The sequence below is a fragment of the Phycodurus eques genome, chromosome 12 (assembly GCF_024500275.1).
Source record: "Phycodurus eques isolate BA_2022a chromosome 12, UOR_Pequ_1.1, whole genome shotgun sequence".
Taxonomy (NCBI): Eukaryota; Metazoa; Chordata; class Actinopteri; order Syngnathiformes; family Syngnathidae; genus Phycodurus; species Phycodurus eques.
The window spans coordinates 14,850,001-14,874,957 of NC_084536.1; the positions used below are offsets into that span (position 1 = coordinate 14,850,001).

Sequence of the window (24,957 nt, forward strand, 5' to 3'; positions counted from 1 at the left end):
CACACAGACAGATACGGAAAGAACAGAGATGACCCACACAGACAAATGTCCAAACAGTAAAGGTGGGCCACACAAAAATAGAGAAACAAATCCACATATACTCACACCAACAGACAGAATGAAGTACCTACAGACGGACGCACACAAACACACACTAATGTGGCGAAAGAATAGATATCATTAGGGATGCACTGAAAATGTGGTCACCGAAAAGGGTCCAAAAGTGCATTTTCGGTTTTCGGCTGAAAGACTTTTGCCGCCGAAACAAAACAGCTGAATCAGGATGTTGTGATGACCCAAGCAAAACAAGCAGCCAGCGCACGCTTCTCTGGATAAAGCTCGGAGGGGCCACCAACGTCTGATGGTGTCTATGTCTCGCTGGTGTCAAGATGTCTCAAGATGGTGTCTATGTCTCGCTATTTAGAGGCTACGGCGGTCCATCAAATAGAAAAAAATGGGCTCACCACCTGTGGGAGGGGACATAGGCGTTGGGTGCAGTGTGAGCTGGGTGGTGGCCGAAGGCAGGGAGCTTGGCGATCCGATCCCTGGCGACAGAAGCTCTTGGGACATGGAATGTCACCTCTCTGGCAGAGAAGGACCCCGAGCTGGTGTGTGAGGTCGCAACGTTCTGACTAGATATCGCCTCCACACACGGCTTGGGCTCTGGTACCAGTCTTCTTGAGAGGGGTTGGACTCTCTTCCACAGTTGCCCACAGTGAGAGGCACGGAGTAAGTGTGGGTATACTTATCCCCCCCCCGGCTCGGCACCTCTACATTGGAGTTCACCCCAGTGGACGAGAGGGTAGCCTCCCTCCGCCTTTGGGTGGCGGGACGGGTCCTGACTGTTGTTAGTGCCTACGCACCAAACAGCAGTTCAGAGTACACACTCTTTTTGGAATCCTTGGAGGGGGTGCTGGAGAGCGCTCCAGCTGGGGACTCCATCGTTCTGTTATTGGACTTCTGTGCTCATCACGGATTGTGTCCGCAAGTGCACTTGGCACCAGGACAACCTAGGTCGCAGTTCAATGATTGACTTTGTGGGTGTGTCATCGGACTTGCGGCCAAATTTCTTGGAGACTTGGGTGAAGAGAGGGGCGGAGCTGTCAAGTGATCACCACCTGGTGGTCAGTTGGCTCCAATGGTGGGGAAGAAGCCGGTCCGACCTGGCAGGCCAAAACGTATTGTGAGGGTCTGCTGGGAACATCTGGCAGAATCCCGTCAGAAGGAGTTTCAACTCTCATCTCCGACAGAACTTTTCTCATGTTCCGGGGGAGGCTTGGGACATTGAGTCCGAGTGGACCATGTTCCGTGCCTCCATTGCTGAGGCGGCTGATCGGAGCTGTGGCCGTAAGGTGGTCGGTGCCTGTCGTGGTGGTAATTCCCGAACCCGTTGGAGGACACCAACGGTGAGGGATGTCTTCAAGCTTAAGGAGGAGTCCTATCGGGCCTTTTTGGCCTGTGGGACTCCTGTGGCAGCTGATGGGTACCGACTGGCCAAGCGGAATACAGATTTAGTGGTCGCTGAAGCAAAAACTTGGGCATGGGAGGAGTTTGGTGAGGCCATGGAGAAAGACTTCCGGACGGCTTTGTGGAAATTCTGGTCCACCATCCGGCGTCTCAGGAGAGGGAAGCACTGCACCATCTCCACTGTGTATGGTGGGGATGGGGCGCTGCTGACCGCGACTGGGGACGTTGTCAGTCATTGGGGAGAATACTTCAAAGACGTCCTCAATTCCACTGACACGCCTTCCCATGAGGAAGCAGAGTCTGGGGTCTCTGAGGCAGGCTCTCCTATCTCTGGGGTTGAGGTCACCGAGGTGGTTAAAAAGCTCCTCGGTGGCAAGGCCCCAGGGGTGGATGAGATTCGACCAGATTTCCTAAAGGCTCTGGATGTTGTGGGGATGTCCTGGTTGACATGCCTCTGCAACATCGCGGACATCGGGGACAGTGCCTCTGGATTGGCAAACTGTTGTGGTGGTCCCCCTTTTTACAAAGGGGAGGGTGTGTTCCAGGGGGATCACACTCCTCAGCCTCCCTGGGAAGGTCTATTCAGGGGTGCTGGAGAGGAGGGTCCATCGGGAAGTCGAATCTCAGAATCAGGAGGAGCAGTGTGGTTTTCGTCCTGGCCATGGAAGAGCGGACCAGCTCTACACCCTCGGCAGGGTCCTCGAGGGTGCATGGGAGTTGCCCAACTAGTCTACATGTGTTTTGTATACTTTGAGAAGGCGGTCGACCGTGTCCCTCGGGGAGTTCTGTGGGGGTGCTTCTGGAGTATGGGGTGCCGAACCCCCTGATACGGACTGTTCGGTCCCTCTACGACCAATGTCAGAGTTTGGTCCATATTGCTGGCAGTAAATCGGGCTTTCCGGTGAGGGTTGGACTCCGCCAAGGCTGCCCTTTGTCACCGATTCTGTTCATTACTTTTATGGACAGGATTTCTAGGCGCAGCTGTGGGTCGGGACCGAAAGAACAAGATCCCGGATACAAGTGGCCAAAATGTGCTTCCTCCGCAGGGTGTCATGGCTCTCCCTTAGAGATAGGATGAGAAGCTTGGTCATCCAGAAGGAGCAAAGAGTAGAGCCGCTGCTCCTCCACATTAAGAGGAGCCAGATGAGGTGGCTGGGGGATATGATTCGGACCTCCCTGGTGAGGTGTTCCGGGCACGTCCCACCGCGAGGACACCCCAGGGACGACCCAGGACATGCTGGAGAGACTATGTCTCCCAGCTGGCCTCGGAACACCTTGGGATCCCCCCCGGAAGAGCTGGAGGAAGTGGCTGGGGAGACAGAAGTCTGCTACTGCCCCTGCGACCCGACCTCGGATAAGCGGAAGAAAAATGGATGGATGGAATGCAAATTAATTGGCACTGAACCAATCATGTGGTGTCAATAGAACCATCATGCCAAGTTAAGCTACACAGCACATTAGCAGCGAGACACAACAGGCGGTAATCTTTGTAGCCTACTGCTGCAGCTGTGGGAAACTATTCTGTTACAGTTTCTCGTGAGACTTTACAAAACCCAAAAAACTCCACAGTGCCATGCTTTTCTAGCTTTTTCAACGATGACATCGTGCACCCCCCCATCAGGGAAAAATGGGGCAAAAAAAACAAAATTAAAAAAAACAAAAAAAACAAATTGTATCGAAAAGGATGTGCCAGGAGTTAGAACAGTTGTGAATAAGGGATTCATGTGGATGATTAAACCTAGACCCTCGTTACCAACTCCTTTGGCATAAATTGGAATTTAAAAACTTGAAAGCTTTTGCATGAGTAATTTGTCTGACAGTTGTATAAAGTTCCCTGTCATGTTCAACTTTTGACAGAAAGTAAATTTAAAAAAAAGGTTAAGAATAAAAGGAGTATTTCATATCGTAATATACAGTATATCTGTATCGACTGATATGAAAAAACTATTGTGAGGTTAGTACAATGTCATAGCCATAAATTTAACTTTACTAATAACTGGCATCATAATTTCTTTTGGCGATTCTGTTTTCGGCCATAGTTTCTTCAGTTTCGGATTAGAATTTTCATTTCAGTGCATCACTAGAGATCATCCAATAAAGACAATTGTCCACAATAAAGTTGGGTCACAGAAACACAGAAAGACAAGAATGTGTCCACGTACACACACCTACAGTCAGTCTCTCTCTTACTCTCACTCAAGGTGATTCGCCCATGCAAAAACATCCACACAATAAAAGTGGGCCACACAAACATAGAAAGAAAAGAGTACACATATACAGGCACTAAGTGCCAAATACACACACACAAACACGGACACGCACACTAAGGGAATGAATGAATAGGGATCATCCACAAAGACAAATGTCCACAATAAAAGTGGTCCACACAAACATCAAAGGACAAAAGTACACACACAACCACACACATTCACCAATACAGACACACACACAAATGCATGTGCACATGCACACAAAACCACCCAGAGAACTCCATCCCCCTCCACTCTGATTTCTGGATCCAGCTACTTCCCCTCACGAGCATACTGTGCCGACCCAACAGTGCAGGCTACTTGTGACTATCAAATCACTCTGCACACAAAATAATTTGACTTTACACCTATCTGATCGGCTTGATCGGTATCGGCCAATAATTAGCATTTTATGCGGATCAGCTTTAATATCATAATTCGCCCAAAGACATTTACTCTGCATCGCCATCATGTACAGTATATTTGAATCCAAAAGCTGGTTTATTTTTAGCCTTCTCACGTGTCTTTTGACGTAGTAATGTAAATATCTGACCATCAATAAAGTTATTTAAAAAAAGAAAACGTCACATAGTACTGTAAATATCTGACCATCAATAAAGTTATTTAAAAAAAGAAAACGTCACTGGTGTGGGACGGACAACACGTCTGAGACAGACAATACGTAATGCAAGAATCAGACTAAGATAAATTTGGTCTTTCACGATTGCACTATGTCAGACTACTCCAATAAAATCTTGTATTCTGATACCACCACATCCGTGGTAAAAGGGCTTTATCTTGTCAGCTCAAACGTGACCGGATACACCCGTTACCATGGTGTATTATAAGAACAAAATGGGGGGAGGGGGGGGGGGGGGGGGACGTGTCATGTGCTGGTGGTCACTGGTGTTCGGGAGAGGACTTTAATTCAAGGATTGCTTGAGGTATGTTCACGTATTTTTAATACGATACGGCTCGCAAGCAGGCAACAAAACGTTATGTAGCCTAGCAAGCTAGTGCTACCACTAACGGTTGTATGTAGACATGCCAGCGTTCTGTCGAATCATGCTCTAAAGTTTTACTGTGTGTGAAGTAATTTAATTGCAATAAATTAATTTAATTATAGTAGGTTAGCACCCATTATTTCTGTCATGTTGTAATGTTGGTTTGACCTGACAGATTAGAATACATGACCTGAGTAGAGATTATTTTTGAAGATACTCAGTATACAGTACACAAGTATATACACTAAATGAACAAGTCATTTAAATAGACACTTTGCACCATCTTGTGATTGGATCGGTTATGTTTTTTTTCTTTTTTTCCTGTGATCGGCCCCAAAAATCCTGATTGTGTAAACCCTAAAAATAATTGCTATCATAGGTCTGAACCCAAACTCTGCTTTTAACATGGTATGCTCACGTGGCCACGAATCCCATAATCATTTGCAGTATAATGTAGACTTCGTAAATATTAAATGCTATGAACCAAATAACATAGCTGATGCCATCATGTTAAGACTTCTTGAGACAACAAATGCATAAATCAACACTAGTTGCAGTAAATTTGCACCCCATTTAGACACTGTTGCTTCAAGACACAATGAATCAACAATCAATTCCACACGAAATGAACTTTTCAAAATAGGTTTTCCACAAAACAACCTCTCCTCTATTGTCTGGGTACCTGTCGGACTAGTCAGAATCCCGGCCCGGCCTGTCAGACGTCCTCCTATCAGACTACCATCAGCCACGCTCAATGATGCAAGCCGCCGAACACACCAAGCCGAGACAACAACCAGCAGACGAAGTTGCTGTCTGAAGATCGACAAACCAAAATAGTCACAGGCTGCTCTGCATGGGCGGATCAGCAGGAGGAATGATGATGGTGGTGCAGATCTTTTTTTCCCAAAACAAAATGCTGAGTTAATTGCTAACAATGGCAACATTTTTAGGGAGCCCGCAGCAGGGGGAGGCTGCAGGCCGATCAACCACTCGCACATCTGGGGTTTTTTGATTGCATTTACTGTACCTTTGAGGATGTGCACAGTTGCATACGAATTGTAACTATGACTGTTTCAGATTCTATTTAGATGAATATTAAAAAAGACTGAGTATTAGGATCCCTGGCTAATGAGCCTTTTGGAAGTCAATGTTTTATTTGGCTAATCTCAGGGCACCCATTTTTCTACTTGTAAATAGTATCACGGGACGCAGCAAAACCACGACACATTGAACTCATCAGCCCGAAGAAGACTAACAAATACCAGCGATGAAGGAGAACAAGGATCTGATGTATTTATTCCTTTTGCGTTCGTAAGGGGACACACATTATTCTCAAGGAGACCAAGGACAGGGAGAAGAGACTCTTGCAGCAAAGCAGAGACTGTGGTTTATAATATTGCGTCATCCAGAGCTTAGACACTGCAACAGGGTTAAGTGTGATTGGGTACAAACATATCAATAATCAGGGCTAATTATCAGGTGGTCAAAGATCATCCTGTCGTTGTTGCTGTCGGCATGAGACTATTACTGTTGTTGGTAAGACGGTTGTTGTACCCATTGTTCTCTCATTACTGCTCCAGCTGCTCAAGCCCTCTGTCCAGTTTTCTCTATCTACCCTTTGTCTCTCTATTGTCTGTCCATTTCATACCAACGGGCTGAGGCAGATGGTCGCTCCACAGATATTTACCATCAGCTCAGTAAACTTGGACGTCCCACTGACTAGATTAGTGTCGTGAAAAAGTATTGGCCCTCTTCTAAAATTCTTATATTTTTAAATAGTTTCTCCACTTTAATGTTTAAGCTCAAACAAATGTAAATAGACATATATAACCCAAGTGAACTTAAAATGCTGGTTTTCAAATGATGATTTATTTTATTAAGGAAAGAAAAACTCATTAATTAGTTACTGGGCCCTATGTGAAAAAGTAATCACCTCCCTTGTTAAATAATGAAATAATTGTGGCTAATCACAATTGCGGGCTAATTTTCACTGATCACACCCAAGCCTGATTACCTCCAGACCTGTTCAATCAAGAAACTACTTAAAAAGAAACTGTCCAGAGAAAATTAAATCGCGCAAAATATCTAAAAAAGCTGCAACAAAATGACTTGATCCAAAGACATTCCAGAAAAGTCAAGCAATAAAGTAATTGACATCTATCAGTCTGGAAAGGGTTATAAAAGCCATTTCTAAAGCTTTAGGATTCCACCGAACCATAGGGAGAGCCATTATCCTCACAGAGAAAACATGGAACAGTGGTGCACCTTCCCTGGAGTGGCCGGCCTACAAAGATTACCCCAAGAGAACAGCAATGGCTCATCCAGGAGGCCACAAAGGAACTCAGTACATCTTCTAAAAGAACTGCAGGCTCCCTTTTGCCTCAGTTAAAGTCAGTGTTCATGACACACCAATAAGGAAAAGACTGGGCAAAAATGGCATTCATGGCAGAGTTTAAAGGCGAAAACCACTGCTGACTAAAAATAACATAACTTAATAATACTATACTACTGTAATAATAGTAATACTTTTGCCAAAACTAAAACAAACAAAAAAACATCTGAATGGTTCCCTACACTTTTGGGAGAATATTATACGGACTGACAAGATAAACGTTGAGCTTCTTGGAAGCTGTGTGTCTCATTACATCTGGCGTAAATGCAGCACAGCATTTCAGAGAAAGAACATCATACCAACAGTTAAACATGGTGGTGGAAGTGTGATGGTCTTGGGCTGCTTTTCTCCTTCAGGACCTGGACAAATTGTTGTGATGGATGGAACCATTAATTCTGCTCTTTAACAGAAAATCCTGAAAGAGAATGTTCAGCCATCAGTTTGTGACCTCAAGCTGAAGCACACTTGGGTTCTGCAGCAAGATAACGATCCAAAACACCCCCCCCCCCCAAGTCAACTTCTGAATGGCTTAAAACAACGAAATTAAGGTTTTGGAGTGGCCTCATCAAAGTCCCGACTTGAATCCGACTGAAATGCAGTGACATGAACTTAAAAAGGCCGATTATGCTCGAAAACCCTCCATTTTTGCTGAATTTAAACAATTCTGCAATGAAGAGTGGCCCACAGAGATGTGAAAGACTCATTGCCAGTTACAGAAAATGTTTGATTTCAGGTGTTGCTGCTGAGGGTGGCCTAACCAGTTATTAAGTTTAGGGGGCCATTACTTTTTCACGCAAGGACAGTAATTTTGAATAGTTTGTTTCTTTCCCTTAATAAATGAAAACATTTTAAAACAGCATTGTAAGTTCACTTGGGTTATATTTATCTGATATTACATTTGTTTTATGGTCTTAAACATTAAACTGGTGAAATTGCAAAAATATAAGCATTTGAGAAGGGGGCCAATATTTTTTTCATGTCACTGTATATTACAAATTGCCAGAAGAAAACTAACAAGCGCTACTAGAGCCGTGCCAAGTGGAAAAAGGGCCCAAGATTCAAGCCAAGCCTACTGATTATATTTTGTCCCTTAAGTATAGCTTCACCTGGCAATATTGAGCTTGAGTGTCTCATCCATGTTGTTTGGCAAAGGTTTAAACCACTACATCAGATGTGTAATCAAGTACGAACACAATCAAGTAATCCCCAGACATACATACTTGATTAATGCGTCTTTGTGTCTGGTGTGGGAAGATGGGGGCGTTGTGCCTAGGGGAGGAGGGGGCGACACAATGATGCTAGCAGTCACCTGGAACACTTGGGTGTGAGACGTTCACACATCTTTTAATCACTGCAATTATCTGGGAACGGTCGCAGCTAGAATCAACGCCTCCCTAATGAAGTCATCATCAGCGGGTCTACAATCTAGGGTTCCCTGAACATTTTCAGCTAAATTTTCAGATCCATTATTAGCTCCATTTTCAGATCCATATTCGGAATCCAGTTCCTTCCCAGTCAGTGACAGTGTGAATGTGAGGGTGAATGGTTTTCTGTTTCTTTATGTGCCATGTTATTGACCGGCGACCAGTCCAGGGTGTTGTTGTGCAAAGTTAGCTGGGATAGGCTCCAGTTCTTCACAACCTTAAAAAGGGTAATCAGTATAGAAAATGGATGTATGAGTATATAATTAGTAGTGTGGGGTCCGTTTTGCACATCCTATGATACAAAACATCACTCCTTCACCTATAAAGTGTGAAGTTCGTTAGCACTTCTTTTTACTGGAAAAGTAGAAATTTGTGGGAATTATTTTATTAATTATTAGGATAACATTGGTCATGCTAATCGTTTATTGGCTGGTGTCCAGTCCAGTGTATCCTGCCTGTTGCTCAAAGTCACCTGGGAGAGACTACAGCTGAACCGTGACCCTAATGGAGGACAAGCTCTCTATAAAATGGATGGATGGACATAAGTGCAACTGATAATGTACGTAAACTAATGATAAAAATAATTCAAAAAAATTTTTGGTTTAAATTTGGGAACTTAAGTTGTAGTCCACATCCCAAATTCTAGTTTCCAGATCTATATTAAAGATCTGGTAAGATTCCTCACAAAATGGATCGAAACATACTAAACTATATCAACTTTTGACATCAAAGCAACATATAGTGTACATGAAATAATGGATGACATAAGATGACATTTGCAACCCGTTTTAGGCCCAATTTTGGAACAAAAATACATAATCCATATGTTGTCCCCCACAAACAAACTTGAAAATATCCATATTCAAAACCTGGTTCCTCGCAAAACGGACTGGGGCTGCAACTAACGATTATATTAATGTGACTTTTCTTTTAATTATTGATGAATCGGATAAAAACATTTCTAAGTTCCATCCATTTATTCAAAACAGAACATAATTTCAAATTGACAGTGTAGAAAACGCAACATTTTTTTTTACTATGATTCAGTTCTTGGTTTGGTCCATAACATATCAGGCATGTTTGTTTTTCTCAATGTCTTTATGTCTCAAAAGTAGTCTCTGTCAATTGACTGTCTGTTGTCGTACTAGAGCGGCTCCAATTACCGGAGACAAATTCCTCGTGTGTTTTTTGGAAATGCTTGGCAAATAAAGATTATTCTGATTCTGAAAATGGGAAAAAATGAATTGTTTTCCAAAGTAAAAGAAGATGTTCGCAAATGTCTTAGTTTGATTAAACCCAAAGATAATCAGTCTGCTTTCATGAATGACTTCAGAAATCTGAGAATATTTACTGTTGAGAGGCTGAAATTTTCTGGATTTGGACTATTTTATATTAAACTAAGTCTCTAAACGATTCATCGATTATCAAAATAGTTGTAAATTAATTTGATGATCGATTAGTTAAATCGGTTAATTGTGGTACCTCTAATTGTATTGTTAAAGTTCTCAAGCCATTTTCGAAACTTAACATGGGTAATTATTAAAAAATAACAGACCTACATTGGCACCGATCTTTAGGATCAATTTGTGAAAAGAAAATATGACTTAATCTGGACATAGTCTTCCATCCAACAGCGGCAATATAAACTTTTGCAGATAAATACTCAAGATCTGGACCCTTGCAAAATAGATCCAAACATACAAAAACATAGCATGTTTTGACATGTTCCAAGTCCAGTTTCGATTCATCTGTTCTGGTCCATGCTGCAAAAATACACCATATTAATTCAAATAGACCTTTCCAGCTCTGGATGCAAACTCTGGTTCCTTGCAAAATAGATACATCATTTTATGACGTTGCCAGTTTGGGAACCCCTGTTCAAAAATGCATCGACTCTGGTCTGTGCTGCAAAAAAAATAAGTCTATCAATTTATCTTTCGTCCATACAGGCTGCAAATTGTAGTGTAAACCCACTCACCCCCACCACCTCCTCATCTTCCACCCCTGCAGGACTGTGAGATTGTGATGTTAAAAAAATAAAAAATAAATAAAAAAGCGCCCAGCGTGGGATGATGACACACACACACACACGATCACGCAAGAACTACCCTCCCAAAAAGAACTGTTTGCATGACAATGCACATGCGAGTCGCAACTTGTTGCCAACTTTAAAAAGCTGCATTATGAAATTAGAACTCTGGGAATGACGCAGACTTGTTTGATGTTTGCAAGTTATTTGGCTCGAGGCATTTATCTAAAAATATCTGAAAAAAAAACAATAACATGCCGAGTCGTGTTAGTGTATATGTGACATGGTTCGTGTTTTTACAGGCTTTATTAAATACAAGAAAGGCACAAGTCTGGAAGCTCCCTTCCGAGCAAACTTCCCACCCTCACATACAAACGTACACGGCAAAGAAAGAAAAAAAAAAAAAAAAAAAGGAAAAAAGAGAGAAAAAAAACTACATTGACGCGACAGCAGACGCCATTACGATACTCACCTCGTTGGAGTTTCGTTTCAAAGTGCTTCAAAAGAGGGTGCTCGAACGGAGCGAGTCGTCCATCTCCCGGAGCCGTTCAGCGACAATAGCCAGTCTGTTCACCGAAGTCCGAGACGCTGCGACGGCTACGCGGCGCCAACATTTCCCCCCACCACAACCACGCACTCAGTCAGTCACTCATTCACTTAGCTTCGGCTTCGTCAAATTCACTTTTTACCTAGCCTCTCTGGGTCAGAATAGACAAACTACGGACCTTATTTTTTTAATTTATATATCATTTTTAGCCTCTTACGTTACAGCCGTCTGGACTTCTCCTTCTCAAGTCAGTCTTACTCAGTCAACGAAGGCGGAGGAGGAGGAGGAAGACAGGACGGGGGACACGCTTGTAAGCAGAATTGACTCAGGCAGGAAGTTTGCTAAAAACTCATTTTCCCACAATGCGGAGAGACACGGAGTACGGGGGGCTTCCGGCGAACACTTTCAAGATAAAACTAAGTCGTTTCCGGGGCAAACAGTTTCGAAATAAAATCAAGTTAGGAAATGATACACGACACTACACTTGTACACTAATGTAATGTAAAAAATAAAAGAAAACAAACGACCGGCACTTTTTAAATAAAACGAACTGAGCTGAACGAAACAAAACAACTACTCTAAAATAAACCAAAGTAAAATCGAACAACGAAACCAACATACTGTATAACAGTAACAGTGCAGTAATTAAAACGAATGTAAACCAAAACGACTAAACTTAAAATGACAAATCTAAAACAAATTCAAGGAAAAATAAAATTAATAAATCAAAACCAAGAAACAAAAGAGTGAATCTTAATGTTTAAAACGCTCATTAAACCGAGGATATTAAATAATTGTGAAAGGGTTAATAAAGATAAATAGGTTAAACATAATTTAGGTGGATTTCGTTGAAAAGAGGCGAAATTTAAATGTGAAATCAAATGTAAAAGCTTTCCTCTATAAAGGGGCAGAAAATATAAGTTTATTCTTCTCTCTGCTCCTTTTTTATCCTTATTTTGTTTCCATGTAAACATACGCTTTTTTTCTTTTATGTAATGTAATTTTAAAAACTAAACTAAAATTCAGTGATATAAACTAAAACAAAGTAATAACTGAACTAAAACAAACAATAAAAACTAAATTACAACAATAAACTAAAATAAAATAAACTATATAGAAAATTAACTAAAATAATTTCTAACTGAAATAATCAAACTCATAAAAATGTAAATCTAAAACAACTAAACTTAAATAACTCAACCACAATAAGCTAAAAAAAACTAAAACAACTAAACAAAATATAACAATAAACTTAAATAAATTAACTAGATTAAAATACCTAAATAAAATCAACAAAAATGTAACTCAACGAAAATGAATCTGAAATAACTAAAGTTAACTAAAACAAACTAAAATAACCAAGCATCAATAAAAGTAACTAAAATGGAAAACAATAATAATAATACATCTAACCTAAATACAAAAACTAAACTACCCAACACTATACGCAGCTAAAAATAATAATAAAATAAACCAATAAAATGGAGTCATCACAAAGGTTGTCCTTTTTGGTGAAAGGGTGGGCAGCATGGTCCAGCTTTCCCTGGGTGGAGTTTGCATGTCCTCCCCGTTCGTGCTTGCGTGTTATTTATTTTATTTTATTTTGTTTTCCAGGTACTGCAGCTTCCTCGGGTTTCTTAGGGATGTTAAATGTGATTGCGGTTTGTTGGACTATACAGTTTAAATGGATGTGCATTGTTAAGTTGTCCATCGAGGTCGTCTAAGCACAGTAGGAGAGAAATAGTGACACACAGAATGTAAACAGAAGTGCAAAAGTCTGTGAGGGTGTATGCTCACTAGAGGGCACTGTTGTATTTAATCGGATTCAGATGGCCTGCTACTCGCTCTCTCTCTACTGTACATACACTCACACACAGACAAACACACCATTACTTCGATGAATGCCTGTATTGTATTATTAGTGGTCTACAACAAATATTAAAACGTCATGACAAACAAAACAAATCGATCAAAACATATAAAGTGATGGTTAAAAAATTATTGGTCTTCCATCCCCCAAAAATGAGAGAATAATTGTATTTTACTTTTTAATTTATTGTTCTTTTTTTATTTAATATGATGTATTTTTAATATTATTACTGTCTTAAACATATTCAAACATTGTGACAAACACAAAATGTATTAAACATATAAAGTGCAAAATTAAATGATGAGTTAACTCAAAAGTAAAAAAAAAAATAAAAAATATATATATATATATATATTCATCATGTCCATCCATCCATCCATCCATTTTCTACTGCTTATCCGGGTCGGGTCGCGGGGGCAGTAGCTTTAGCAGGGACGCCCAGACTTCCCTCTCCCCAGCCACTTCATCCAGCTCTTCCGGAGGGATCCCGAGGCGTTCCCAGGCCAGCCGAAGGACGTAGTCTCTCCAGCGTGTCCTGGGTCGTCCCCGGGGTCTCCTCCCGGTGGGACGTGCCCGGAACACCTCACCAGGGAGGCGTCCGGGAGGCATCCGAATCAGATGCCCCAGCCACCTCATCTGGCTCCTCTCAATGCGGAGGAGCAGCGGCTCTACTCTGAGATCCTCCCGGATGACCGAGCTTCTCACCCTATCTCTAAGGAAGAGCCCGGATACCCTGCGGAGGAAACTAATTTCGGCCGCTTGTATCCGGGATCTCGTTCTTTCGGTCACGACCCACAGCTCGTGACCATAGGTGAGGGTAGGAATGTAGATCGACCGGTAAATTGAGAGCTTCGCCTTTCGGCTTAGCTCCTTCTTTACCACAACGGACCGATACAAAGTCTGCATCACTGCAGACGCTGCACCGATCCGTCTGTCGATCTCCCGTTCCATTCTTCCCTCACTCGTTCATCGTTATTCATCATGTATTTTCCTTTTTTTACTTATTAGTATTCATTTAAAAGAGCTGTTTTAAATTTGATAGGTTTTCAAAAGCTATATATTTTAATAAAATTAAAACATGCGCATTGCTTTGCTTTGTATTATTGATGCACTTTGATCAGGGGGAAAAAAGTGTAGTGCACTGTAAACGTCACTTTCTGTGTTCTTCTTACATGTCTATACAGTACTTTATATCCCAATGGGCTTTAAATGTAATATTGTAGTACTAGAAAATGTGGATGCACACAGATGAGAGGACTCAAGTCGAAGGTAGAGTTCAAGCCGCTTGTTTGCTTTGCCTCACAGCTGGTTTTTGCCGTGTACCCTTTGGTGTATGTCACCGAGCGGTCGAAACTCCAGAATAAACCCACAACCAAAGCACAATTGACACAAGACTGTACAGGCAAGGGAAAAAGAGCACATACGTCCATGGTCTGGCCGTCATAATATGCGATGGAAAAAAAATAAAAATAAAAAAAATAAAAATGTTCAAAATCCCAAAATAAAATGTACACAAAAGATGACCACGTTTGAGAGGTGAAATCATCATCAACCTATTTCTATAGTACCTATGCCTTCCTTTGAGCACACAAAAAGAAATGTAATTAAAGTATGTGAATCTGTTGTAGTTCTCGGGATTTCTACAGAAATTGGTAAACATGTTTAGTTTTTTTTTTAGTTTTTTTATTGGACACCCAATATAAACATTCACAGTCCAGGTTGGAGAGATTATGTGAACCCCTATGCTAATGATTTCAACAAGACCAAATCAGTCAGGTGTCCATCCCATGTGACAAGAATGGAGGTGTTGGTTAAATCTCCCCTGCCCTTTAAAAACACACACCAGTTTTGGTTTTACTTTTCTCAAGAATCATTGCCTGATCAGAACCATGCCTCGCACAAATTAGCTCTCAGAAGACCTACAATTAAGAATTGTTGCTTCCATGAAGGGTCACTAAAGTATCTCTAAAAACCTTGGTGTTCATCAGTCCATGCCGTGAGAAAGCAGATTATCTTCAAATGGAGAAAATCTAGCAATGTTGCTACTCTCACTAGGAGTGAAGTAAGGTGAGCAAAAGGCAGCAACAATAGTCAACATTTTATGCAGCAAAAAAACAAAAACAAAAAACTATCAACAATTTCTTTTTACTGAGCCGTTGAGGAGGAAATAAACAAATCAAGTGGGGACTCATCCCGTTATCAAAGTGCATCACTGCGTATAGCTTTAGCCACACCTAAAAAAAAATCAGGAAAACAAACACTGTGAAAAACAGTTTAACGCTGTATCGCCATAATTCAGTACAGTAATTCCTCTCTGTGCATCACAGTTTTTGTTTTTTTTGTTTTTTTTTTAAATAGATCAGTGTAGTGGAGTAACACATTTGCACATACCTTCATTGGCTAAATGATTTTACTGTAGCAGCAATGACTCACATAAGGTCAACTGGCCTCTTGTTCTTAGCAGAAAAAGAAACCTTACAGTGTAACCTCAACTCATACATTTAGTAAGTTGTCAAATTTGCTAGAGGATTCAAAAAACAAGGCCAGTGCTTAAAACGAAAGCCACAGTCAGGGTTTTTTATTAAATAAATTCACAAATAGCAACCTTAGCCCGACAAAAAGCTAATGCACACGCATAAAAATATCGACAGGAACAAATGCAAGTAAAGAGCAACAGTCAGCTTGGTTTTCTACAACTACAGTACTGTCGTTAAAAAACATCTCCACAATTCTGGGTTCCCATAATGCTTTTAGCTGACTATATTGCCAGGACCGTCAGTGTGAGGAACAGGGCTAATGCTTGAGGCAGAAAATCATCTTTTCACACCATATCTGTCTTTAAGGCCATATTGCCCAGTCATAACTCAAACACACTGTAAGAACATGACAACGTATGCAATGGAAAGGTTTCAGTTATTGAAAGTGACACAATGTTCTCTGAGTGACAATATTATGTATTTGCTCTGGTTGCATGTGTGCAGGTTGACATAATGCAGCCTGTCTTTGTGTTGACAAGCCAGGGTCAACGGTTATCTGAGTGTTCCCAGGAAAAGCAGAATGTCATAACACATTCGTTATTCCCTGCCTTTTTCCGAGGGCACATCCACACACACGAGACTAATCGTTTCCCGGTTGATTGACCCCCGACACAGTAGGTCTTCTGATTTTGTTGTGAGCGAGTGAATTCTACTCCTCTCTTGCCCAGCCAATCAGCAGAGAGGTGACAGGTCACCATTATATCAGCTCTCGACCTGGAGACAAAAACTCAGTTGAGACAGTAGCAGCAGCAGCAGCAATATTTTGAAAAGTTTGACTTGATTTTCTTGTACTCATGGCACCCATTCTCCTGAACTGCATGGGGAACGACCACAGTGAATACATCAAGTAAGTTGTTTTTTTTCTTTTCAGTTTGCAAGCTAAATTTAGCAAAAATACAATAGAACAATTGAATACATTTCTATTACATATGTTTTGAGCCAAAGTTTCAAAAGGGCTGTCTTCAAATTCCCTTTTTTCATTGTAATTACTATTCCTTTGGCTTTTCCATACTCAAAAACTCAACAAATGCTGCAGCTGCTTCATCTTGGCGAACATTTAATAAGGGTTGCAACTGATTACCCCCAAATTGGCATTTGGGCGCAAGCTCAAAAATAAGCTTTTTTTTAAAATTCAGCCCCCATAGATAGTTTCCCATAGTAACACAAATTTGGTAGACATGTCTATTATGAGTAGACTCACAAAAAAATCTAAAGAAGCCATGCTCGAAAAGACACAGGAAGTCTGCTATTTTGGTTTGAAGCTTTTTTATTTGAAAATTAAGCCCCCATATGTATATAGTTTCCCTTAGCAACATGAAATTTGGTAGCCACGCGGATCATAAGTGAACCCACAGAAAAGCTTCACGAAGCCATGCTTGAAAAGACACTGGATGTCTGCTATTTTGGTTTGAATCAGCCATTTTAGGGTCATTTTGGGAGACATGTCTATTTGGCTTTTTTATTTGAAAATTCAGCCTCCATATTTAGTCTCCCCAATTGCCATGACATTTGGTATGCTTGTCTATCATTAGTAGACCCACAAATTATAAAGAAGGCATGCTCAAAATGAGACTGGAGAGAGATTTCTGCGTTTTTGGTTTGAAGTGGCCATTTTCAAGGGCCCTTTAAAATCTCCTACAGAGAATGAAGAGAATTTGGTGTCACTGCGTGTAGGTTGAGCTCGGCCCAAACTTTGATGATTTGCCATAAAATGCAATGAAAATCCTTCTTTGTAGAGATTCATGGGCATCCCCAATTGGCAGAAATTGATGATGTACAACCTCAATTCCAATGAAGTTGGGACGTTGTGTTAAACATAAATAAAAACAGACTACAATGATTTGCAAATCATGTTCAACCTATATTTAATTGAATACACTACAAAGACAAGATATTTAATGTTCAAACTGATAAACGTTATTGTTTATAGCAAATAATCATTAACTTAGAATTTTATGGCTGCAACACATTCCAAAAAAGCTGGGAGAGGTGGCAAAAAAAGACTGAGAAAGTGGAGGAATGCTCATCAAACACCTGTTTGGAACATCCCACAGGTGAACAGGCTAATTGGGAACAGGTGGGTGCCATGATTGGGTATAAAAGGAGCTTCCCTGAATTGCTCAGTCATTCACAAGCAAAGATGGAGCGAGGTTCACCTCTTTGAGAACAAGTGCCTGAGAAAATAGTCGAACAGTTTAAGGACAATGTTCCTCAACTTACAATTGCAAGGAATTGAGGGATTTCATCATCTACGGTCCATAATATCATCAAAAGGTTCAGAGAATCTGGAGAAATCACTGCATGTAAGCGCCAAGGCCGAAAACCAACATTAAATGCCCGTGACCTTTGATCCCTCAGGCGGCGCTGCATCAAAACCGACATCAATGTGTAAAGGATATCACAACATGGGCTCAGGAACACTTCCGAAAACCAATGTCAGTTAATATAGTTCGGCGCTACATCCGTAAGTGCAACTTGAAACTCTACTATGCAAAGCATAAGCCATTTATGAACAACAATCAAAGAAACGCTCTGGGCCCGAGCTCATCTAAGATGGACTGATGCAAAGTGGAAAAGTGTTCTGTGGTCCGACGAGTCCACATTTCAAATTCCATCCATCCATTTTCCGAACCGCTTCTCCTCACTAGGGTCGCGGGCGTGCTGGAGCCTATCCCAGCTATCATCGGGCAGTTGTTTTTGGAAATTGTGGACGTCGTGTCCTCTGGGCCAAAGAGGAAAAGAACCGTCTGTTATGGAGGTAAAGTTCAAAAGCCAGCATCTGTGATGGTATGAGGCTGTGTTAGTGCCAATGGCATGGGTAACTTACACATCTGTGAAGGCCCCATTAATGCTGAAAGGTACATACAGGTTTTGGAGAAACATATGCTGCCATCCAAGCATCGTCTTTTTCATGGACACCCCTGCTTATTTCACCAAGACAATGCCAAACCACATTCTGCAGATGTTACAACAGCGTGGCTTTGAGTAAAAGAGTGCGGGTACTAGACTGGCCTGCCTGCAGTCCAGACCTGTCTCCCATTGAAAATGTGGGGCGCATTATGAAGCGTAAAATACAACAACGGAGACCCCGGACTGTTGAACAGCTGAAGCTGTACATCAAGCAAAAATGGGAAATAATTCAACCTATAAAGCTTCAACAATGAGTGTCCTCAGTTCCCAAACATGTATTGAAAGTTAAAAGAAAAGGTGATGTAACACAGTGGTAAACATGACCCTGTCCCAGCTTTTTTGGAACGTGTTGCAGCCATAAAATTCTAAGTTCATGATAATTTGCTAAAAACATCCGTTTGCGCATTAAATATCTTGTCTTTGTAGTGTATTCAATTAATTATAGGTTGAACATGATTTGCAAATAATTGTATTCTGTTTTTATTTATGTTTATCACCACATCCAAACTTCATTGGAATTGAGCTTGTAATAATTGTGATCCTGATGCAAAGTTAATTCACTTCAATGAACTAATTTGTTGTATTCTCTGCTTTAGACAACAGGTTCAAGTGAAAAATCCCTACTTGGACACCATGGAGGAGGATATTCTCTACCACTTCAGCTTGAGTACCAAGTCTCACAACCTACCAGAGATGTTTGGCGACATTAAGGTACTACATTCAAGAAGAAACCCCTGATTCCAGATGTTTGAGACAGTTGTGTGATGATATTCTCTCTCTCAGTTTGTGTGCGTTGGCGGCAGCGCCAATCGTATGAAGGCCTTCGCCCAGTTCATCCACCAGGAGCTGAAACTGCCTGGAAACCCAGCGGAAGTCCAGGATATTTGCGAGGGAACCGACCGCTACTGCATGTGTAAAGTTGGACCAGTGCTGTCTATAAGTGTGAGTATTCTTCTTTAGAGAACAGGGCTTATTCAAAGTGTGAGGATCATTGCACTGCGATTGGCTGGCAAGTGGCAACTATTTAACGGTGTAGCCCACTTCTTGCCTAAAGTTGGGTTCCATCTCACCCGCGACCACAATGAGGCCAAGCAGTACAGAAAATGGATGGCGAAAAAAAGCAAACAAACAGTCCCTCCATCCATCCACCCATTGTCTTCCGCTTATCCGAGGTCGGATCGTGGGGGCAGCAGCCTCAGCAGGGAAGCCCAGACTTCCCTCTCCCCAGCCACTTCCTCTAGTTCTTCTGAGGGGATCCCGAGCCGTTCCCAGGCAAGCCGAGAGACGTAGTCTCTCCAGTGTATCCTGGGTAGTCCCCGGGGTCTCCTCCTGGTGGCCCGTGCCCGGAACACCTCAACAGGGAGGCGTCCAGGAGGCATCCTAAACAGATGCCCGAGCCACCTCATCTGGCTCCTCTCAATGCGGAGGAGCAGCGGCTCTAGTCTGAGCCCCTGCCGGATGACCAGGCTTCTCACCTTATCTCTCACGGAGAGCGTGGACACCCTGCGGAGGTAACTCATTTCGGCCGCTTGTATCTGGGATTTTGTTCTTTCGGTCACGACCCACACCTCGTGACCATGGATGAGTGTAGGAACGTAGATCGACCGGTAAATTGAGAGCTTCGCCTTTCGGCTTAGCTCCTTCTTCACCACAACAGACAAATGCAAAGTCCGCATCACTGCAGACGCTGCACCGATGCGCCTGTCGATCTCCCGTTCCATTCTTCCCTTACTCGTAAACAAGACCCCAAGATATTTGAACTCCTCCACTTGGGGAAGGATCTCATCCCCGACCTGGAGAGGGCACTCCACCCTTTTCTGACTAAGGACCATGGTCTCAGATTTAGAGGTGCTGATTCTCATCCAGCCGCTTCAAATCAATGATAAAGAACACAGAAGACAACATTTTGGGCCCAGAAAATGGTTGGAGTAGGGACCAAGCACTGCTACGGACCGTGAAAATCAGCGGGTAATCGATGACCCCCTTAAAAAAGTTTACAATTGTCTATAGATGACACAAGTTGGCCGCAAAGCACTTTTTTCTATTAGACGGCATGGCCTGAAAAAATGAAGCTCCTCCCCTCACTTCGAGAGAGTTCCTTGGCATCAAAATGCCGCCAAAGCAATGGTTCTAATATTAGACCTGGCTTTGGGCTGAGCAGAAAAACAGCAAGTAGGAGACATTTCAAACACAACCTGTTGGCTGCTCTAAGAAGTGTCTGACTATTTTCCTTTGGCAAGGTTATATATGCACACATGAACATGCAGTTATCATCTAACTCCCTCATCCAACTGACACAGCACCAACCACAAACATCTTTTGCTTTGTCTCACTGTAAACTGATAATACAATATCAGACAGAGAGCAGGAGGAAGACCGACGGCTTCCTTATCCTTGCAATAAAATACAAATTTCCATGAGGTTGAAATTACATAGACGACTGTTTATCAGGGCAAAGGCATATATTTTTCTAACCGTTCCCCTTAAAACAAAAAATAATAATAATAATCACCATATTCGTGAATGCCGAACCACGAATATGCGGGGTTTCACTGTACATAGCATGCATCGGCATTATAACAGCAAGTGTTTTTCTTTTAGCATGGCATGGGTGTGCCGTCCATCTCCATCATGCTGCATGAGCTCATCAAACTGCTCTACCATGCCCACTGCAGGGACGTGATCCTGTTTCGTCTGGGAACATCCGGTGGAGTCGGTAAAGACTTTCCTTTGCACTTTCCAAAAGTCACATTTTAAAAAGTCACTTTGAAGAAGAATGTTATTTTGTCCAGGTCTGGCTCCAGGCACGGTGGTGGTGACACAAAAGGCAGTGGACCACTCCTTCCGGCCCCAGTTTGAGCAGGTGGTTCTGGGTAAAGTGATCACCCGCAGCACAGAGCTGGACGAAGGTGTTGCCAGCGAGCTTCTGCAGTGCTCCAAAGAGCTGCAAAACCTTCCCACTGTGATTGGAAACACCATGTGCACCCACGATTTTTACGAAGGTACATAGACGCCGTGTTACCTGCTGTTCAAATGTCCATGATGACAAAGCGGTGAGAATCTTTTTTTTTCTCAGGTCAAGGACGACTCGACGGGGCTCTGTGCTCCTTCTCCCATGAAGAAAAACTGGAGTATCTGAGGAAAGCGTACGAAGCTGGAGTGAGGAACATCGAAATGGAGTCCACCGTGTTTGCAGCCATGTGTCGCGTGTGTGACCTCAAAGGTGAATTTCAGTGTCGTCTTGTTGAATCCATGCTAAAGCTACCTGTTGGAACATATCAGCTCCTTTCCCCAGACAAGATAAATTTCCCTGTTTTGTACATTTTATTGCACTACTGACGAAAGAGAAGCACAATATTTTTTTGGGGAAAGTCTGTGACTAAACCTTCTGATAAAAAATGCGATAAAGGTTATTTAAATGTTGAGCCACAGCAAAAGATGAATGGATTGAATTTATAAAACAAACATATTGTAACCATACTAATTTATGGGGGAAGACAACTCATTTTGATACAGCAGCACTTCTATATACACACGAACAGTATGTATTTTTTTCTGGAGTAAACAAATCCCCTATAATGAGTACTAAAAATACCAAAAATGGACCTTGGACAATGAGGAATGGTAATGATAATAGTGTGCTGGTATTGAGTGGTAGAAGTTAAGGAATGTTCCACATATCTGGTTTAAACCAGCTACTTACACCACGACTGTGTATCATTGTTAAGCAGCGTATTGCTCTGTGCAGAGCCCAGTTGGGGAGTGGTGGGAGGGATTGGATGGAATGAATGAATTTTGAGGAGACAACAATCTCTCAAATTTCACAGGTGCTGGGATTCACTTTAGGGGTGATTGAAGACCCCCCAAACGAGGCTAGAAACACCTATGGCACTCATCATTTTACATTTTTTATTCTACTAGCGGCCGTCATCTGTGTCACGCTGCTGAACCGCTTCGAGGGTGACCAGATTACGTCCCCTCATGATGTTCTGGTGGAGTATCAGAAGAGACCACAAGCCCTGGTGGCCCACTTCATCAAGAAACGCCTAGGACATATTGTCTGAAAAGGCATTCCCCTTAAAATCAATGTATATAAATATGACTTATATGTGTGTGTGTATATACTGTACCTAATGTTCATATGTGCTTTCGAGACACTTTGCTTTGATTAAGTTAAACATGATGTAAAATGCATTTAAGTTTGTATTGTGTCACTGAATGTGTCACAGTTTGGCGCTGCTGTTAAGGATTTTACAAAATGTGTTTCTGAGGTTGATTAAGAAAAATGCACATTTGATTATTTGGTTGTACATAGTAAATATATTTTGAATCAATAAATATTTGCGGCACAGTCGACGAGTGGTTACCACATCTGCGTCACAGTTCTAAGGTTGGCAGTTAGAGTCCGGGCCCTGTCCTTCTTGTGTGGAGTTTGCATGCTCTCTCAAACTTGCGTGGGTTTTCTGGATGTACTCAGGCGTCCTCCCACATTCCAAAAAAATACTGTATACCATTGGAAAGCCTGTTTGTTAACCCTTTTAAATGATAAGCAACTTACATTTGTGGGATACGCAGCAAAACGGTGTATGTGCATTGCATAAAATGTGGCAAATCTGTTGTGACTCACACTTCTTTTGAACTTCTGATATGAGATTCTGAGATTTTGCAAATCCATACTTTGGTTACCATATTTAGCTACATGAGAGGGGCAAAATATTAGAAAAAGGTGTAGTCTGCAGTTCCTACACTACTACAACCACAATACTAAATACACTGTTAAATTAATACCTTTTTGACAGTATTAATCATAATAGAGGATATCTATTATTAAGAATGTGTTGCATATAGCCTTGTATTGGATCTCAGAGTCAACGGGTGGACCAGAGAAAGCGGCCAATTAGTCTAGGTACAGTTAAGTTTAAAATGATTCACAATTTCAGTTAGTGTATTTTTATGTGGTGAGTGGGTATATTTTACTTGTGAATGACACAAGAAAGTGAAGTGAAGAACTGTAAATGTGTAATTATTATACAAGGCTGTTGTTACACTTTTACATCTGTTTAAATTCCTCATTCCATGTTTTTATAGCACTCATTGTCATCAAGTAGCAGGTGACATATGTCTCTTAAAGGGTTGTAACACCGCAACTATTGATGCTAGTCGTTGGCCTGTCTATGGCGTTTCGCATTGTGTCAGCATTAAGCTGGCTGAAGGCAAATTTGTGTGGTTGTTTTAAAGGCACAACATGTTTGGAATTCTCTTTGATTTGTGTTTAATTTGACAGTAAACTTCAAACTGGAGTGGCAATAAACAGCTTGAAGCCTCTTTTTTGAAGAATCGTTCACTATCTGTGAAAGTGTTTCTTGTTGTGAAGTGAGTTGAACTAAGTTCGATGCCTCCATACGGTGCTCGTACCTCAAATTTTTGCTGGGAAGTTAAAGCAAAAAAAAATAGTCAGCATGAAAGGTCGACAAACTCGTAAGTTGGGTCACTCGTATCTCAAGGCACCAGTGTACTGTTTTTTTTTCACTATAGCCTTTTTCTGTTTATGATTTAAACTATGTAAAGCGTCTTTGAGTTCCATGAAAAAATAAAATGTATTATTATTTATTATTCTTCGTAATAATAATGCATTACACTTATATAGCACTTTTAAAGGCAGTAGAAAAGTAGGCAGTAGTGTATTTCTATGTGGTGAGTGGGTATACATGTATTTATTTATTTTCTAGGATCAGAGGTTTTGGGGTGCTGAGCTCCTTTCCCCAGGCAAGATAAATTTCCCTGTTTTGTACATTTTAATGCACTACTGATGAAAGAGAAGCACAACATTTTTGGGGGGAAGGTCTGTGACTAAACCATCTGATAAAAAATTTGATAAAGGTTATTTAAATGTTGAGCCACAGCAAAAGATGAATGGATTGAATTTCCAAAACAAACATATTGTAACCATATTAAATTATGGGGGAAGACAACTCATTTTGATACAGCAGCACTTCTATATACACACAAACAGTATGTATTCGCAGCATGTAACGGTCTGGTATAATAATTACACATTTACAGTTCTTCACTTCACTTTCTTGTGTCATTCACAAGTAAAATATACCCACTCACCACATAAAAATACACTAACTGAAATTGTGAATCATTTTAAACTTAACTGGACCTACGCCAGTGGGATGTGATTTTACAATTTAATGCATTATGCATTTATTCCTCATTCACACCCTGGTGGTAGTAAGCTACTTGTGTAGTCACAGCTGCCCTGGGGCAGTGTGATGGAAGCGTGGCTGCCATTCTGTGCCTACGGCCCCTCACCACCAAAAACCCAACCACATTCATTCATAGGCAATGTGGGTTACCGGTAAGCGTCTTGCCAAGGGACACACTGATGACATGTGCTCGGGTGGGGTTACGAACTGGCACCCCTCCAGTTGCAAGGTGTACGCTTACCTTCTGCACCACACTGACCACAAGTTATTGTGTCATTCTCATACGGTTACATATGAGAATCCCTGCACAAGAACC

The 24,957-nt window shown here is 41.6% G+C and overlaps 3 protein-coding genes across 5 annotated transcripts in view; 1 reads left to right on the plus strand and 2 right to left on the minus strand.

The window, feature by feature from the left end:
• LOC133410350 (activin receptor type-1-like) overlaps positions 1–11,451 on the minus strand; it is a 47,081-nt gene extending 35,630 nt beyond the window's left edge. The window contains exons 1-2 of one of the 2 annotated variants that reach the window (XM_061691408.1): positions 11,330–11,451; positions 11,038–11,162 (exon numbers count right to left, since the gene is read on the minus strand). The gene's annotated coding sequence lies outside the window, so the exon portion shown is untranslated. The remainder of the gene's footprint in view (positions 1–11,037; positions 11,163–11,329) is intronic. The other variant, XM_061691409.1, reaches the window with a different exon arrangement.
• Positions 11,452–16,209: 4,758 nt separating this feature from the next.
• On the plus strand, positions 16,210–23,487 carry upp2 (uridine phosphorylase 2). 2 transcript variants are annotated; one of them, XM_061691928.1, is made up of 7 exons: positions 16,210–16,366; positions 19,026–19,140; positions 19,213–19,371; positions 21,031–21,145; positions 21,222–21,431; positions 21,506–21,652; positions 22,351–23,487. In XM_061691928.1, the coding sequence occupies exons 1-7, from the start codon at positions 16,314–16,316 to the stop codon at positions 22,491–22,493; spliced, it is 942 nt and encodes a 313-aa protein (XP_061547912.1). In that variant the 5' UTR covers positions 16,210–16,313; the 3' UTR covers positions 22,494–23,487. The 2 variants fall into 2 exon arrangements, with proteins under 2 accessions (XP_061547912.1, XP_061547914.1); XM_061691930.1 differs by having other exon boundaries at positions 22,257–22,442.
• LOC133410575 (coiled-coil domain-containing protein 148-like) overlaps positions 21,040–24,957 on the minus strand; it is a 39,326-nt gene continuing 35,408 nt past the window's right edge. Inside the window, exon 16 of the mRNA XM_061691927.1 lies at positions 21,040–21,564. The gene's annotated coding sequence lies outside the window, so the exon portion shown is untranslated. The remainder of the gene's footprint in view (positions 21,565–24,957) is intronic.

What these genes read in the sequence shown, in the direction of transcription:
- upp2 (XM_061691928.1), top strand. Translation starts at nt 16,314, where the DNA reads ATGGCACCCATTCTCCTGAACTGCATGGGGAACGACCACAGTGAATAC. An exon ending in GGGAACATCCGGTGGAGTCG is followed by an intron (nt 21,146 to 21,221) that starts GTAAAGACTTTC and finishes TATTTTGTCCAG; the next exon opens with GTCTGGCTCCAGGCACGGTG. An exon ending in CACCCACGATTTTTACGAAG is followed by an intron (nt 21,432 to 21,505) that starts GTACATAGACGC and finishes TTTTTTTCTCAG; the next exon opens with GTCAAGGACGACTCGACGGG.